This window comes from Brachycentrus maculatus, unplaced genomic scaffold (assembly GCF_059751285.1).
Source record: "Brachycentrus maculatus isolate JH-2025_06_01 unplaced genomic scaffold, ASM5975128v1 h1tg000081l, whole genome shotgun sequence".
NCBI classification, from domain to species: domain Eukaryota; kingdom Metazoa; phylum Arthropoda; class Insecta; order Trichoptera; family Brachycentridae; genus Brachycentrus; species Brachycentrus maculatus.
The window spans coordinates 4545411-4563998 of record NW_028280835.1 but is presented as its reverse complement, the minus strand read 5'-3'; the positions used below and the strand labels follow the sequence as shown (position 1 = coordinate 4563998).

The 18588-nt window shown below is 37.1% G+C and overlaps 1 protein-coding gene across 13 annotated transcripts in view; it reads left to right on the top strand.

Moving 5' to 3' along the window:
* The window catches only part of LOC148310996 (uncharacterized), a 154297-nt gene that overhangs the window by 125675 nt on the left and 10034 nt on the right, over positions 1 to 18588 (top strand). For 10 of the 13 annotated variants that reach the window (XM_088257506.1, XM_088257504.1, XM_088257501.1 and 7 more), the window contains 9 exons: positions 5398 to 5641; positions 6438 to 6591; positions 8827 to 8941; positions 9030 to 11498; positions 11598 to 11712; positions 12591 to 12785; positions 13859 to 13964; positions 15449 to 15710; positions 17378 to 17818. In XM_088257506.1, the coding sequence (XP_088113632.1) occupies positions 5398 to 5641; positions 6438 to 6591; positions 8827 to 8941; positions 9030 to 11498; positions 11598 to 11712; positions 12591 to 12785; positions 13859 to 13964; positions 15449 to 15710; positions 17378 to 17818 (4101 nt within the window). Of the gene's footprint in view, positions 1 to 1063; positions 1282 to 5397; positions 5642 to 6437; positions 6592 to 8826; positions 8942 to 9029; positions 11499 to 11597; positions 11713 to 12590; positions 12786 to 13858; positions 13965 to 15448; positions 15711 to 17377; positions 17819 to 18588 lie in introns of those variants that run through there. The other 3 variants (XM_088257509.1, XM_088257511.1, XM_088257510.1) reach the window with 2 other exon arrangements.

Sequence of the window (18588 nt, the reverse complement as noted above, 5' to 3'; positions counted from 1 at the left end):
ATCTTGAATTTGTGTCTTACAATTAGAATATTATTTTGTTAAAATCACTGTCTGTATTTACATATCAATAAACTAGAAGGAGTATAATCTAAACTCTGTTATATTTTACATCAGCGGTATATTTCTGGCTAATCTACGTCATAGAAGTATTCCTTATGTGGTTTTGACACATCCTCAAACCCATGTCCGAATGTTTTTATATGTATCCGTGATTTCTTTTTGGTATATTCATTTACCATATATCCCTTATATTTACCGATTCTAATAAGACTAGTATACCAATTGACTTGTTGTATTAATTTATCAATTTTTAAACATTATATCCTATTGGATAATTTGATAAGTACAGAATAAACAATTGTAAATCCAAAACATTACATTTTCTTCGGGTTTTTTTAAAGAAATTTCATCGCCAGTTTTTCTTAGTAGTATACATATAATAATGTTCAATAATTTTATGTTTACTTCCTGAAAAAAAAGCAATTAATATTTTTTTTTTAAAAACCCCAAAATATTTGATGTTTTGGATTTATTGTTGTTTACCCACAGAATTTATGTAGCGCATTTATAAAAAATAATCATTAAGTATCTGATTTTTATATCTACAATATTTGTATTAAATATGACATATAAGTACACTATATCTTACATATCGCTTACTCCTTTCAAGAATGTCATAAATCAAAAATCGTCAATTTTCGGTTGTGCATGTTTTCGGAATGCCAAGAAAATGTACTATTTACCAGCAAAAGAGGCTTATTTTTAACTTAATATTTACCCGCTACAGGGCAGAAAGTGTTGTTTTTGCATTTTGAAGAAATGACGTTCTTGAAATGAGTGAGCGATATGTCAGAAGAAAAAAAAATCATATTAAGGTGGTACAACTTAATCACACACTAACCCAACACATGTTACGTTTTAATTTAAGATATGGTTCCCCATTTTATAATGTAAGACACTAAGAACATCATTATCTCAACCGTCGTTCATTTGAACATAGTTCATTGGTAGTTTATTCCGACAGTCACCAACACTACAATATCCAGGAGTGGCATCCCAATACGTCTGTGTGTATGCGCGTGTGTGTGTGCTGTATGGAGGGTATGCTCTGCTATACGCTCCATTTAAATGTCAATGAATCATTTCCTTTTTATCAAGTCGCTTTATAATACACTCATAAGTTTGATACCAGTAGGACGAGTGGCATTATGTCCGTGTTTAGGTTTAAAATATCACAAATTAAGTGCAAAAATGTGCATCCTGGACTATGTCGAATCTGTGGTATGTCCCCTTTTAATTTCCTCACATCTATATATGTATATACAATATTTTTGTAAAAAAAACCCTATTATAATTAAACTAGGTTTTCATTAGTAATGTTGCTCGGTAAAGTTGACTTTAATTTCTCTATTATCCATACCACACCTAGTGGTGCACAAGGCACTGCTGTTAGTAGTTAATTACAACTTCCAAAGGCAAGGAGATCAATATATACTCGGGTGCCACCCAGGATAACATATTGAATGAGGAGTGTTTGTCTGGTGCCATTTTGTATAGAAATTTTAAAAGATTACATGACGTTATTTATTACAATGTGTGTGTTTCTGTAATAACACAAGTGATTTTGAATTTCGTGATCGTTAAATTTAAGATCAGTCTCCGTAACGTAGAGGTCACATGTGTTTGTGTGTTTGGGTTCAAAATAAATATGTGAGTGTAAATAATTTTTCACTCTAATATTTACTGGACTGATACTGGAAGCGTAGGTTTGATCACCTTTTCTTCATGTATTTAACAATCAAGATAACATTGCATCAGTACCTACTATGCAGTGTCTTGTGCACCATTGGGTGCAGATTAATGTTAGAATAATAATAATAATAATAATCAAACATAATTTACTAGTTGGGACAATGCAAAGAACAAATTTATTAGCTTTATAAAATAAAACTTAATCTTTGTTTTTAACCACTTTTATTTTTGATACTTTTTGCAAACACTTATATTATGCAAATATCCACACCTTCAGGGGTGGATATTTACATAATAAAGTTTATAAAATGTGCCACAAAGTATTGGAAAAAAACATTCAAGAAATGAAATTTATTATTAGATGCGTTTAATTACTTCAATTAACATTCCTCATTCGGGTTAAATTTGTATCCAGTGAGTCCAGAATGAGTTGCCATTATACATACTGTGTTCATCCGTGCATGCTCCGATCAATGTATTGTAAAATATTTATAGACTGTGAATAGAGCTTAGTCAACATTATTGATATTATACACAATGAATTGTTTCATGGTTTATGTACAGAAATTCTTCACTAAAGTCCCCCCAGAACAGTCGATAAGATTGTCAGTATTATTTTGCTCATTGATATTCACAGAGGGAATTTATGTGATTGACATCTACAATTCCTCATTGATACATTTCGCTCACTCCTTTCAACAACGTCAAATATCAAAAAACTTGATTTTTCAGGAGATCGTTTTTAAAGTTAAAGGATATATTAAAATGTATACAAAATGCAACAGATCTTTTTAGGTAAAACCTGAAGGTTTTTTCTCCATTTGAAAAATATTTAGTATATTTAAAAAAATAAGTAAACAATACCTTTTCTTCAAAATGCAAAAACAACACTTTCTGCCCTGTGGCGGGTAAATATTAAGGTAAAAATATGCCGCTTTTGCTGGGATATAGTACATGTTCTGGGCATTCCGAAAACATGCATAGCTGAAAATTTTCAATTTTTGAAATATGACGTTGAAAGGAGTGAGCAATTTGTCAATTAAATATCAATTTTAATATTTAATAGACAAATGTAACTTTGTTATTATTATTGATTTATTTATTGAACTTCTTGTACAGAATATATGTCCATCGGTTTATTTCTAAGAAGCAATATCTTCCAACCAATTAAAAACTGATAAGTGATATTTTTCAATGTTTGAACTTAACTGTTTCAAATGAACATTATACTTATTTAATTGCTTTTTTGTACTATTTAGTGTAACTGTTTTTTTACACTGTTCCAGATTGCCCTCGTAAAGCGAAACAGATGTAAAAAAACAGTAGAATCATTAATCGTGTTTTGATTAATAATAAAAATATATTATTAATATAATTGATAATTGAAAATAAATAGTAAAATTTTAATTTTTTTTTTCAACATTTAATTTTGTGACTTTCCATTTCATAAGTTATATAGTGTAGTGATTTTTCTTTTTGATTTATTTTAAATTCTGCTTGGTAAATGCCACTGTTTCTTAAAAATCTATTGTGACGGTGCGGAATGCATCAAAACACGTGTTACAATACATTTTAATAAATAGTGGTATTAACCAAGTAAAACTTAAATTAAAAATTGATAGATATTACCACAAAGCGACTGCCCAATCAATTAATGAAATTATATATTATAACTGTGAAAAGTAAATATCACTTGATAAATCAATTATGTCATTTTAAAAAATATATATTATTACCGTACAGATAAAATATGTTGCTATTAAAGCTACCTAGTTTCTGAATACCCTGTTAAAATATAGTAGTATCTCATTTTCATCAACTAAAGATAAAAAATGTATGAAAGAATGGTATCCTATAATAGTTTTAAAAAAATATTGTTTGTCTTTTAATAGATGTGTAGATTTCTGTATCGTAATTTATATTTATATTTGATGTCATTATGTTTATTTAAAAATGACATCATTTCATTAATAAAATTATGGATCCATTTGAATGACATATTATGTTATCTAATTAATGATTCAGTGCCTCCAAGACTATAAATTTGTGCCCTCAATTTCTTTACTTTATGAATTACGATAAATTATTTATTATTTATTGATTTCTTATTATCTTTATGAAATATATAACATAAAGATTTATATATAAAAATAAAACATTTCTTTCAGTTTACCACTTTTGAGTTTATTGATGGAAACACGACTAGTTTCGAAAACTACAGATAATTGTTCTTTTCAACAGGGAAAAATATGAACTTTGTATTTTCACATGTTGATGAGAACATCTTTAGCTCTCGAAACTAGTCGTTTTTAAAATATTATTAGATTAAAACCAATATTTTTAGCTTTTCCACTTTATTTTTATTTGACCAGCGACCGGGTTTCGTCGTTACCGACATCATCAGACCAGTCTGATGATGTCGGTAACGACGAAACCCGGTCGCTGGTCAAATAAAAATAAAGTGGAAAAGCTAAAAATATTGGTTTTAATCTAATAACATATTAAAAATGCAATTCCATCACGAAGTGTCAGTGGATAATATAAATCTATTAGTCGTTTTTATATTAATAAACTAAAAAGTGGTCTAATATAAGTGTTTCATTTTTTGTACTTCAACATGTTTACATTTTACTTTATAAAATTTAGAGGTGTCTCAACTTGATATGAACCATGTATCGTTCTTTACTTTTTTTTAATAAAAGAAGATAGGATTCTGAGCATCCCAAGGCTGGTGTTTGGAGCCCTGGAATGCTCAGACTTCCATCATCTTCCATAAAAAAGGGAAGAACGATACATGTTTCACATCAAGTTGAGACACCTTTAACACGTTGACTGCCAACTACGAGATGACTCGTAGATTGCGTTCTTTGCTTGACTATGAATTATCTCGTACTGTGTTTACTTGCCATATTCGTGCAGCTATGATGAAATTCCTAGTACATCAGTGCTAATATATGTAGATAGATAGCGCATGGGAAGAGAACAAAAAATCAATGCTGGCTCACATGAACAGAAAATTTATTTTTCAACATTTTGAGTGTGTCCAAATATTTGTATTATTATTATTATATCGGATTATCTCCAATTACAGGAGTTATTTTCATATATTTTTTTTTGACATCTCATCATAGATGAAGAAGAATATGGAAGTCGGGGCATTTACAGGGCTGACGACCTTCATAGGCTGGTTTAAGTGATCACTTTACACACGTGTAACATTCACCAATTCTACCCGTTATTGACAACCACACAACTCATATTCTTGGAAGTTCTATATATATGAACCAATTTTGAAACAATGTTCTTGAATCACTAGAACTTCACTAGAGACATGTATTGCTTGTCAGCCCTGTAAACGCCCAGACTTCCATATTCTTCTTCATCTTTGATGAGATGTCAAAAAATAATTAGAAAATTTATTAATAAATGAACAGAAAATATAATTATAATTTTTTTATTCAAAATCAAGAAGTAAAAGAACATCTTTAAGGTTGGCTTTTTAGACCGGAATTCTGAAATTTGACGTGGCAGTCAACGTTTTAAATTAACATCTCATCTGTTGGGTGAATAATCCAGGGACCGACATAGTAAACAATATTGATATTTGATTTTATTCTGATTAATTGATGACAATGTGATTGTCAGGGCGAAGAGTCAACGGCGGGCTCGCTGAACAGCATGTCCCTGTGCAAGTCGGAGCTGCTGTTCTCCCCGGTGCGCGAGGGCGCGGAGCCGCCCACGCACTTCTCCGTGGACAGCCTGGACTGCGACGGGCTGGACTCGGACATCATCCTCACCTGCCGCGCCAACAAGCACAACTACACTATCGCCTTCCAGGGCAGCACCACCATGTACTCTGAGGACAGCGACTGCCAGGATCCCTCCAACGGTAACTACCTGCTCCTCTAAGATGATGCTCAGGCCACCATTCTGTCATTGACCCAGACCTTAATTATACTCTACCAGTCTGCCGCCCGAGTCTCAGTATATTCTCTCTTCTCCGTCTCATTCCTCATTACTGAGGGTTGTGACCCTTGTGGAAGCAATGACTCTTCTCCATCTTATTCCTCATTACTGAGAGTTGTGACCCTTGTGGAAGCAATGACTCTTCTCCGTCTTATTCCTCATTACTGAGGGTTGTGACCCATGTGAAAGCAATAACTCTTCTCCAGTTATCCTTTGACTGCGCTGCACGTAGCGCTCCAACCACCGCTGCTGCCTTAACTTGATCGGTCCGTCGTGTGAGGGATCTTCCTCTCTCTCTCTTACCGTCCAGGCTACCGATCACAATCAGTCGTTCCAGGCTATCCTCATTGCCATGTGCACATCCGTTGTGTACAGACATTGGCCTGAGTTAAGCCATTCACGTGTAGTTCCTTATACATATATGATGATAATATCTGTTGCTATTAAAGCTACCTTTTTAGTTTCTGAATACCCTGTAAAAATAAACGGTAGTATTTCATTTAAACAATAAAAAATGTATGGGAAAATGGTATTGTACAATAGTTTTATTACTAATGTTTATCTTCTAATAGATATGTAGACTGTTTTGTAATTTATATTTGTATTTGATGTCATTTCATCAATAAGTGTCTCCCACTCTCTACCAACAATGTGCAAAAGACGCTTTAAAGCATTTCCTGCAAAAAATGTGTTGATTGATATTTGTGTTGCTGGTGCAGAGAAACAAGAGTTGGAGGACAAGCGTCCCCCGCACCTGGACAGCGCTAGCGAGAGCCTGCACCGCTCCTTCCGCCTCTCCCGGCCAAGCCACGTGTCCATGGCCAACAGCGACACCACGTGGAGCAAGCTCAGGAGCAAGTCTCAACTCAAGAGGTATATTTACCCACTCCTGAACATTTATTTGGTCACACACAATTTGTCTACCAATTGAGTGAAAATCGGACTTAACTTTAGGTTTTTTTTTTTGTTCAAAAGCAAACAAAATACTGGTGTTCTTTGCATATTAAAAGCATAGTTAACATTGTGTAACACTCTCCTTATCATTCATCATTTATTTTGTGTAATACCATTTAAAACTCTACTTCACAACTACCGGCTACGGAATAACCGGTAATTGTAAAGTACAGTTTTTAAGTGGTATTAGACAAAGTAAATGATGATAATGAGAGTGTTAAAGTACTGGTATTTTTTGTTTGTTTGTTTTTTAAATTTAAATATAACACAATTCTCCACTACCAAATATAAGATAATTTATTGGTCAGATTTAAATTCAGTTAGTTCTACAGTATCTACTCAATGAATTAGGGCCACGCGGAATTTCGCGCAATTTCTCAATTCAAACAGGAATAACTCAGAGAAAACCTTGAATAAAACAACATTGAATTTTATTTACACATGAACACTTTATTAGGCTTAAATTATGCATATATTTTCATATAAATATAGTAAGTATTTAGTATTTCCACCTTTGGCAGAAATAACTGCCTCAATTCTTTTTGGCATACTTAAAATGCACTGTTTTATCATGTTTTTTATTTCTTCGTCTTCTGACCAAATTTTTTGAATATTTTTTTTAGACAGTCTACTGTCAGATTTGGAAATGAGTAAACCTTATTTTTTAACATGCTCCATACGTTTTCTATAGGATTAAGGTCCGGAGAATTTCCAGGCCAGGAGAGTAAAGGCAGATTTTTGTTAGACAAAAATTTTATTATTGATTTAGCCCGGTGGCAAGGTGCCCCATCCTGTATGAAGGTGTATGGACCTTCTGTTGGGTCGAGTGTATGGTAGAAGGGCAATAAAATTCGTTCGAGGACCTGCTTATAGGAATTTTGGTTCATTGTTCCTTCCACGAAAAACAACGGCCCAGGTAAATTGTTAATAATACATGACCATATCATTGTTGCAGGGGGGTGTTTGATAACTTTTACCACACAGGCCTCATTGTAACGTTCCATTGGTGTTCTCCTGACGAATCGACGGCTCTCTGTCACGGCTTCTAACCGGCACTCATCACTAAAGATGACCTGAAAAATAATGATAATTTAAGTTTAATTCAAATATATAAGTTTATTTACTAAAATGATATGTTGAAAATTCAATTTAAATAAATACCTTTTTCCAATCATCTACCGAGTAATTTCGATGTAGCCTGGCCCATTTGAATCGATCCGCTTTCATTCGTGGTGTCAATTTTGGTACTTTTACAGGGCGCCTGCATTTCAGATTTACTTCGTAAAGACGTCGCCTCTGTGTTGATACCGATATATTTATACCCTCTTCTTCCAATTTTATTTTTAATGTTTTTGCTGATGCACTACGGTTTTCTTAGGCACTTTGAACGATTTTTCGATCAGTCCTCGGTGTTGTTTTTCTAATCCTACGACAGTTCTTTCGCCGATTGCTGGTGGCGGGTGACTGATTTTTTATTTATTTTGAAATTCTGTCCACTGTTTGACGAGAAACGTTTTCTTTTTTTGAAATTTCTCTATTAGATAGTATTTCTAATTTCAGTAGCACTATAACACTAGACTTTTTTTCCTCAGAAATGGCTTTACTTTTTCCCATTTTGTCCTTTTCAAAAAAAAACACTTGTGTTTACAAAAAAAAAAATACTTTATTAACTAAAATTAAAAATTAAGTTTTTTTCACAAGACACGATAACTATATAACCTCTCTGAACAAAACAACAACCAGAACTCAAGAAACTTCACTAATAAATGAGATAGGACTATTTTTTGAACTTTCAACCATCTGTCTACCTGTGCTAATTAGGGACCTTTCTCAGAAAAAGGGTTTGAAATTTTGTAAAGGCTTAAATAATCCAGGTATATTTTACATATTATTGAAGGTAATATACATGATATTAGATGTCAATAGAAAACTTAAAGTATTTATGTAAAATAAATATAATAATCCAAAAGATTTCAGAGTATTCTAAAAAATAATGGGTGGCCCTAATTCATTGAGTAGATACTGTAAATAGTTCATAAGCATCTGTTGTTTGATATTGACATATATTTCGAAGGTACTAAGTAATGATTAATTGGTTCCTATTGTTTGACAATTTTAAGATTGCTCCTAATGAATTTGTTGTTTGTTTTGAAGGCATCCATCGGGAAATAACAATACGCAGGCGTGTTCTACAGACAGTGCGGGCCCGCTGAGGAGTGCCAGCGCCCCCGACTTGAGGAACGATACTAACGATGAAGCCGGCGCGCAAGTCAGTCATTGTGTCATTACGGAATGTTATTTCGAGTAATATTTTATAAAGCGCATCTATGTTATGTGATTTGTTGTATTTTTTTTAGGAGGAATCACTTAAATCCGAAAACAGACTTAACATACCGATCGACTATATCAAAGCTTACAATAACCAAAGCACTAACCGATCGACGGGCAGCCAAGCTTCCGAGGGGATGAGCTCTTCCGGAGACAGCCGAGGACCCAACAACTCTCGCCCGCATAACTTCAATCTAGTCAAACTATTCATGAAGCAGAAGAGCGTGAGCAACGACGGCATCGTCGGCCTCGGGATGGACAACTCCTCCGAGTGCTGGCCCAACAGCTCCGAGGGGGGAGACAGCGCCGACTCCTACAGCGCGGAGTCCAAGACCCAGAGAGCTCGGGGAGTCACCAAAATGAATCTCAGCAGCGACAGAGACTATCAAAGCGACGAATATGAGACTCCGCCGACAGACACCAAGTCTAACATCAAAAAGTGGATAGACAGCGAGGCCGAACAATATTCCGGATGCGTTTTCGAAGACAGTCTCGTAGAAGGCTCGAACGCGGCGGAGCCCTACACCGGGAGAACTCACGACTTCATCATCGAAGAGGACGAGCTATCGGAGAAGTCCGAGATGGTCTCGGAACACGACAGCGATAAAAATATTTACGCCACCGTAAACAAAGTGGCTCAGATGAGATTTAACGTAAACAATAACAATAGCTTCGAAAAACTCGGTCAGAATACTGGCAGTCCTATTAGGATTCGAGGAAACGCGACTACGCAGACTAGGAAATCCATTTCCTCCTCTATCAACAGCGGCAGTCTGTCCAGCTGCTCCGAGTCCGAAGGCACTCAAGTGACCAGAATGCATCGGTTACTACCTAAAGATTTGATCGATCACAAATCGACTTCGACCCAGTTTCCGCTGGACCTCATGGACAAGAGTATGCAAACGTCCACCTTATCCGGCTTCAACTCTTCCAGAGAACGTGTCAAGGTTGTGGAAAAATCTTTCCTGGAAAAACTAAAATCGGGAGACAGCCAAAAACCGGTGTTCGTTTTGTATCCCAATTATACTCTACCAAATCTAGACTTCATATCGAAAGACCAAGATATGGAAAAAGTGATTTTGAAACCCATGAAGTTTACGCCGAATATAAATGAACCCAACAGAAGAATGCAGAAACAAGGCGAGAAGAACAAGAGACCGTTCTCATGTAACGATGTAGAAGGATTGAGAAGGAAAGGGTTCAACCACATCAGGGATTGGGACTCTCTCACGTTCTTGCTGCCTATGGAGTACCGCCAGATACTTGCGGAGATGCCCGAAGTGGTGCAAAAACTGAAGGACAAGGAGGACGAGATCTTGCGCCACGAAGAGAGGCCGCTCTTCTGCGTTTCTCCTCCGGTCAGGCACAAGACCAGACCTACGAGCTGCGACTGCGCCTCCATGCTGAGCAACAACACTACCAACGTGTCTTCCAGTTCCAGCACGGCCACGCAACCGTCTTCAGGTTACAGGGGATCCTCCACCATACTGACTGACTCCTCGGCGCAGAACAGTCCAGCACCGGCCCCGGGATTTAATCCCCTGTTTGTTTACAAGTACGACAGTGCCACAAGTTCCGAGGCTAGTTTTATGAATGAAAAACATCGCACGGGAGCTCCACCGCTCCCCAAACGTTCCATCTCCTTAGCCGAACAAACTAAAGTCGCCATCAACGGTAAAGTGATCGACGTCGCTCCGCCGAGGCCTCCTCTGCCCAAGAGCATTCTGCGAAAATCCATCGATAAAGTGCGCAAAAATCCTCCAACCACGACCAAGCGTTACAGCATGTTCGAAATGGAAGACCACATGCGGGATAACGTCACTTGCATGAACGCACAAACGGACCAGAAGGTACTCAAGAGGAGATCTTTGCAAGAACCTTACTATCTACTCAAGAACAATTCCATCGTTGAAATGAAGAAAAATAATGATCTGGCCGCTAAGAGATTCTCCCAACAGTTTTTGGACGCTGCGGAAAAAGATATCGACGATACGGAATTCTTTCACGACGAGGGTGTCGGGACCGAAAGCAGTCTGGAGTCGGGAAAATCGCACGACATCAACAGCATGAGACCATCGACTCCTCCTCTCCCTAAAAACCATTCCAAGATGTTGGAGACAAATCCGTACGTCTTCCCGACTCCGACAAACTACCCGGTGATCACGAGCGCCGAGTTGCAGCAACTGGAAGACTTCCTGAAACACAGTGGCATATCCTGTAACAACATGGAGGAATGGGACAACAACCACATGCAGAAAGTCAGGAACCAGGTGAGCCGGTTCTTGTGCATGAAGAAATCCCAGGACGACAGGGAATCCCTGGATTCCAGCTGCAGCAGCGGTCACAGCAAGAAGTCGGTGAGCTTCGCAGAGAAGAACGAGAACAAGAAAACTGGAGAGGGAGGATTAAAACCAGTGGAAGACCTAAAAACGGGGAGTCTTAGTACCCCGCCAAACTCACCCAATATCTCAGCAGCCGCAGCACACAGGCATTACCAGGTAATATGAACTGCAATGATGTTTAATGATACATAGCTTCAATGAAATCTGATACAATAAAATTTCTTTTCTTTAATTGATTTATTTTCCTTTTTTTAGACCAAGAATCTTGCTGAGATTCCCATTTGTGAAGAAGGTGAGTCAAGCCCCGAGGGATATGCCAGTCCGACACCCCAACACAGACCAACTTCCAATGACATCGCTCAGAAAAGAGGTAATTGTCTTCTTCTTTCTCTTCCCTCTTCTTAAAGATCCTCGGATCTGTCTGTGTTCTGTTATCCGTCTCTTGTGATTTGGACTGCCAACTGTCACGCCATCGCTTTGTTTTCTTCTGTCTAGGTTCTCTTGAAGAGCAATTCAGGCCAGTCTATTTTCTTGCATTCTATTGACATAGGCATTCCAGAATCGTCTTTTCCATCTGTTTATATCCTCCGTACTATACATTTTCCCAATTACCATGTTCCCTATTCATTCTCTTAACGTGTTTTCCATTATGCACCTTAATGTCCTCATTTCTAAAGTTCTGAGAAGAGATTTGGTTCTTATCTTAGGTAATTATCTGTCCCAAAAATATCTTAATCAATTTATTTTTTTTGAATTACCTAACGTCCAAGTGACTCTAAAATCTAGCTATGGCTTATGCAACACCGCTTATCATGATCCTACTCAGGCTTCAACTTTTTAAGTTTCATAGCCTTTGCCTACACGTGAGTGGATTTACTCTTTATGTTTAAAGTTACTATAATTTCATGTAATTCATGAGTGAATATTCTAGGCAAAAACACTCGCTTCTTAAACAATTAGGATTTCGGTATTCTTATATATAAATACAAAAGGTCAGAACTACAGACAGGCTATAATTTCATGTAATTCATGAGTGAAAAGTAGGCAAAAACACTCGCTTCTTCAACAATTAGGATTTTGGTATTCTTATATACAAATACAAAAGGTTAGAACTACAGACAGGCTATGATGCTTTGAATATGTTCCATCAAATTAGTCCAATATAAGAGAAAACAGTAAAATAAATGTAGCTGTATTCCGCTACTTCCCTGTGATAATTATACTACGAATGTAATGTTTCTCTTTTAGCTTTGGTATCAGGAGTGGTGGATGCTGTTGAGGTGCTGCTGGAGGACGGCACCGGCTGTCCGCGCACAGTGGTCGGGCTGCTGTGCCCGGCCCTGTACGCGCTCATGAGTGACGGCCTGAGAGACACCATCGACACCTCTTTCGGGCCCGCCAACAACTCCGTCTGGCACGTCATCGAGGCGTCTGCTCGCCAAGGTAAGAAGAAAACTGTTTAATTCATTCCACAAAGACAATATGTTTCAATTTAAAATTTTACTTAACCTTTTAACCGCGTTAACTTTGTTCCTGAGAGACGCCCGTGCGCGGCGGTATTTTGCCATTTTTAAAATGATTACTTTTATCATGTATTTAGTTAAGAAAGGATTTATTTTCCTAAACAAAAACGTTCAATGGGATTCATTGTGCCTTTTTGGTACTCTATAATACGCTTGTGTCACATTATTCTTGAAATATATCGTAATATAAACAAATAAGATCATAACATAAATAAATCAAAGCACGCATCGTGTGTCACTCTTACCCACTGGCGATGCGTAGCGTCGAGAGTGAGACAGATATAGGGCGTGATTATGGCGCGGACTAATTACCGACCGCAAGAAAAATCTGGGATCTGTTATTTTATTTATCCTTGTGATGTTACAAATTATTAGTCAGATATTTTAACAGATGTCATAAGGCCAAGGATTGACATATTATTTTATCCAAAGTTCCACACCGTAAAAAAATCCCTCCAAGTTGAACTGAGGTTCGAAACTTGGAGCAAAGTAAAAACACATACGCTTATGTCAGCCGCGTATGTTTTGTGAAAACACATACGGATATGCGAGCCGCGTGGATCCGGTTAAATTATTTATTAAAAACACAGATCTAAATAGCTTCGTCTTTTAAATTTATAACTCAAATAGTACATTCTTGTTTGTTAACTTTTTTCATTTTCATCTTTTTGGTTGTTTTATTTTCTGTTAAAATCAAATATTTGTAGTTTATATTAGCACTTTTAACCTTATTTTATTCCTGATATCTATTGTATTCTTGCTAGTGCTCTTTTACTATAACCTAAAATCAAATGTACACCCACACACAGGTCATGCCTTTGTGGGACATTTTTTTGTATTAATATTATATATTTTTATGTATTTATAATTATAATATATCATGAAATGCAAAAGATTTAAAATAAAGAGAAAAAACTGGAATATAAGATGATCGTATTGTACCTCATAGTTGGAGTATGATTTATTGGAGATTTAACTGGTGATGATTTGCAGGTCCAATCACCAAGTCCCTCAATGAGTTGGTGATGAGAATCAACAGCGAAGATGCTCTCTCGGAGAGCGTCCTCAAGTTCAATGCCTTCGTCATGGGTCTTCTAAAGTAAGTAAAGTAAAATTAAGTAACCGACTTTGTTATAAAGTCATTTTATATCGTGGGTGTGCTGGCAAAAAACGTTAAGTTGAAAATATGCAATTTTTACTAATGATACCGCATTATAAAGTTTTCAACATTCTATAAACTAGCAAAATACACTAAGTAGTTCGAAATGTCATATTTATATGGTTTTACAAGTAAATTCAACTTTAAGTTTAATGGCCGGTGTTAAAAGTTTTAACTAACATGGATTTTAGAGTTAAGGTTTTTTGCCAGTATACCCACGATATCCTTGATTTATAATGTTCGCATGTTTTGAAGCAAACAGCTTCTTCCTTGAGACTTATTAATACAAATTATAAATAAGTGATTTTATAACAAAGATAGTTTTTAAGTTATAAATGTATTTTATTCATTATATTTTCATGAAAAATATTATGGTTTATCATCAGAACTCCTTTAAACACCCGTTAACAGTCATCAATTCCTCAACATTCCCGTGACTAATTCCTTACCTCAACAGGACCTTTGTCTTTTAATGGTTCATATGACTTTACCAGTATGGCTATACTGTCTTCGAGCCAAGTATGTGTTCACTCTCTTGCTAAAGCAATCGGATCCCTAAGGGATTTTTAGCTATTTTATGATGACTATGTGTATATGCACAATGGATTCTTCAGTTCTTTGGACACGTTGCGCGTGGCAATGAGGATAGTCTGGAACGACTGGTTGTGATTAGTAGCCTGGAGGGGAAAAGATATAGAGTAAGATCCCCACACGATGGACCGATCAAGTTCAGGCAGCAGCAGGCACCTCGGTGGTTTGTACACTATATGTAGCGCAGTTAAGGGATAACTGGAGAAGAATCGTTGCTTTGACAAGGGTCACAACCCTTAGTTATGAGGAGTAAAAGGGAGAAGAAGACTGTGCATATATTTTTTAATTAATTTGTAAATTTCATGCTTGTTATTTAGGAATGAGCAATGAACAAAATTTTTAAGAAATTCATTAGTAAAAAGCATGAATGTTGAAAAATGTGGCATATCCTAGAAAACTATATCCACCACAATTTACCCATGACAACACTTGGCTTCTTCTTCTTGGTGTTTTTAAGAGGGATTTAGCCTCCTGCGATGTCGATTCCCAGCTGTTAATTCATCTCTTTGGTGGTCAACACAGGAGTCGTTTACCTTGGGGTTGGCTGTGCAGTGCGATATGGGAGAGTCTGGATGGTTCCATTCTCCTCGCATGTGCATACCATTGTCTTCTTTGTTGTCTTTCCCACATAACGACATCTTCAATCTCGCATATTTCTCTTATCCTGGTGTTCCTTATTCTATCTCGTAGACTCTTGCCAGATATGCTCCTTAGAGTCTTCATTTCCTATCACTTAGCTTCACAATATACAATATTCCACTGGGATTAGAGAAGATGTTCTAAATTGCTGACATTCAGGTTGACTGGAAAGTTTACATTATCTTTATTTTCAGTGTCCATTCTCTGGACGCGTTCATCTCGTACCTGCGCACGCGCGAGTCGGTGCTGCGCCGGCACTACGTGAGCGGGGCGCTGCTGCGCGGGGGCGCCGGCGGGGGCGGGGGCGGAGCGCCCGGCGGCGTGGCGGGCGCGCTGGCGCCGCTCACGGCCGCGCTGGCCTCGCTCTCCGAGGCCCCCTTCTCCCTGGACATCCTGTGGCAGCTGAGGGACATGCACCGCAGCTTCAAGCGGATGGAGGACCTCATGGCTAACCAGGTAGGGACAATCACCGACAATTCTGTCTCACCGATGCATGCTCATGGCAACAATGTCACTAACAATCGATAAAAACCTAATCAATTATAAAAAACTAATTCAATAATAATTGTCTAAAAACCTCTTATTGCATGCATGGCGGTTCGTTGCTCTTGGGTTAGTTAATAAAAATATGCGTACATTACAAACTTCCGCCTCCGTTTTGCCTGCCCTCGTAGTGTTATGGTCAGCACGCTCGGCTACCGTACTGGAGGCCCCACGTTCGATTCTCAGGAGTGAGGGTCAAATAAATATAAGTGATTTTTTCACTCTAATATTTATTCAATATTACTCTGGACTGGTACCTGAAGCGGAGGGCTGATCACCTTTCCTTCATGTGTTAACGGACCAAGATAATACTGCGTATAAACGCATATAAATGATGCAGTGCCTTATGCACTATTGGGGTGCAGATGAGGGTTCGAAGTGAAGCGACAAACTTTAATTTGACTGTTTTAGTGCAGATATCTTTTCTTTTATGTACGCCAAAATTTTGTATGGCGCTTGCAAGTTCGTAAGATCACTTTACCCATAGCAGTTGTTTTAGTCGATCGAAGCGTGAGACGTCTATCAACCAATTTGTCTGGAATATGTAGCTCTTTTAAATACTCTAGAGCCATATTATGTATTGATTTATACATGAGTAGACAGAGTTTATAATCAACCCTTATGGGAAAGCGTAATCAGTGCAGTTAGTTAAGTACATAGTAGGGTGATGTGACTGAATTTTGAAATTCCAAAAATTGTCTCGGTGTAGCGTTTAACACTGATTGCAGTCCAGTCATTTTATTGTTCGTTCTTTTATGATATGTTTCCTCCTCGCAAATGCAATAGATTTTAGGGGAAGTGTATTAAAATTACCATTTTGTTTGTCATAAAGTTCATCACTTAGAAATCATTATATAATGCACACTTCGCTGCTAATTCATTGCTATCTATCGCTTTGGCTATTGCATATTCTTTTAGCTCTTTTCCTCAACCTCTATACGATGTTTATGCCTCTATAAGCAGTATTATCTTGCTGAAAAAATTAACACTTGGAGATATGAATTCAATTTTTCTCTCAATGTAACCGTATTTTACTTTTACGTTAATTTTATACACTATTAATGTAGAAAGTTGTAAATATCAACCACTCTTTTTATTTAATATTGCTACTGACAAAAAACTATTTTGGTTTTGTAATAATTATTTAATGCCAATGCAGAAATTATGATGTGTTTTCAAGTTTTTCCTGTAAAATTATGCTGAATTGCATTACGGGCTGGAATTCCATAAGTTGACTTTAACAAATATATAGTGTAGATACTCGTACCTTTAATGAGATAGCGAGAAATCGTACCTCTAATGTTTTTGCCTAGAATTTTTCACTCGAGAACTACATGAAATTATAGTAGCTTTGATTAAAAAGAGTAAACCCACTCACACTTAGGAATAGACCATAAAACTTGTATTGTTTAATATAGGATACATATAAAGTAGGGACATGATAAGCGGAGTTGCGTAGGCCATAGCTAGAGTCATTTGGACTTTAGGTGATTCCAAAATATGGGATAGTAAACGGTAAGGAATATTTATTTGACTAACTCCTTTACTAATCGCTAACAATTTTGATTTCCTCGCATTAGTCCGCCTCCAATTCCGTGACTTCCGCCGGGAACTTGTCCAAGAACCAGCGAAACCTCTTGAAACTGATTCACTCCATCCAAACGAGCACGAACCAGTCCAGTGACGACCAGAAGGAGACGCCCCAAGCCAGCGTGATCATGCGGAGCAAGCCCCACGGGGAGTCGTGTCTCCCGGACTTGCCCGACGGCCCGGAGAGGTCCCGCCCGAGGTCCTGCATGAACCCGACCATCGGGATGCTGAACGCCGACTGTCCCAACAACAGCGGGAGCAGCTCCGCGTACGACCAGAGCCGCAGGTGGTCCGGAGTGCAGCTGGGCTCCAAGCTGATGCAGGCCTTCGACAGGCTGGCCCTCTACGACAGCGAAGACTACACCGACAGTCTGGAGAATGAACATAAGCGCTCGGACAAGCGAGACCGTACCGAATACTCGCACGACGAGGTGACTAACTGATACTAACACTTGCCTCGCGCCTATATCGCTGCCATTATTGTGAAATTTGCTAGGAGCTTTCAGCCATTTCATTTTTCATGAATTTTTGGGCCAAAAAGTGTACTTGTTTGCTTCAAAACGCTCATATTTTACAGCACATTAGTTCACTGCCTTTATTATTCATAAAAAATCATTCTTTATATGTACAAGTAAATAAAAATACTAAGTTACATACAAGATTCATTTTATATGAAAAAAATATTCATAGAATAGAATCTATTTTCACTGAAGAGGAATCAAAATTCCAATGTCGCAAGTTTTGAAGATTGCGACCAAAACAACTAATCACATCACAACTTGTTCGTTTTTCTTGTAATTAAAATATAGATAGTTTAATCCATTGTATTTCCGTTATTTCTTTATCAATTTTAACAAGAATTCTGTCTTTTGGTTTATGAAATGAATTTGTTCGCAAAGTAAAAAGCAAAAATTGCCCACAGATTAGTCATGTCAAGTCCACAACTGAAAGCACCTATTAACATTTCACTATTCAGAAATCCATTGCAAGAAAGAATATACAATTTTATGAGGTGAAGAATTATTTTTAAAAATATATAAATAAACCCAAAACTCAATATATATTTTACTTTCTTGAAATGGGTTTGTGAGTATCATTATGGGGAATTTATCGACGCATGCAGATGTACTGTTAGACAAATAAATTGATGCAGTAATCACTTTATATAAAATATTCACTAAAATATCAATTAAAATTCCTG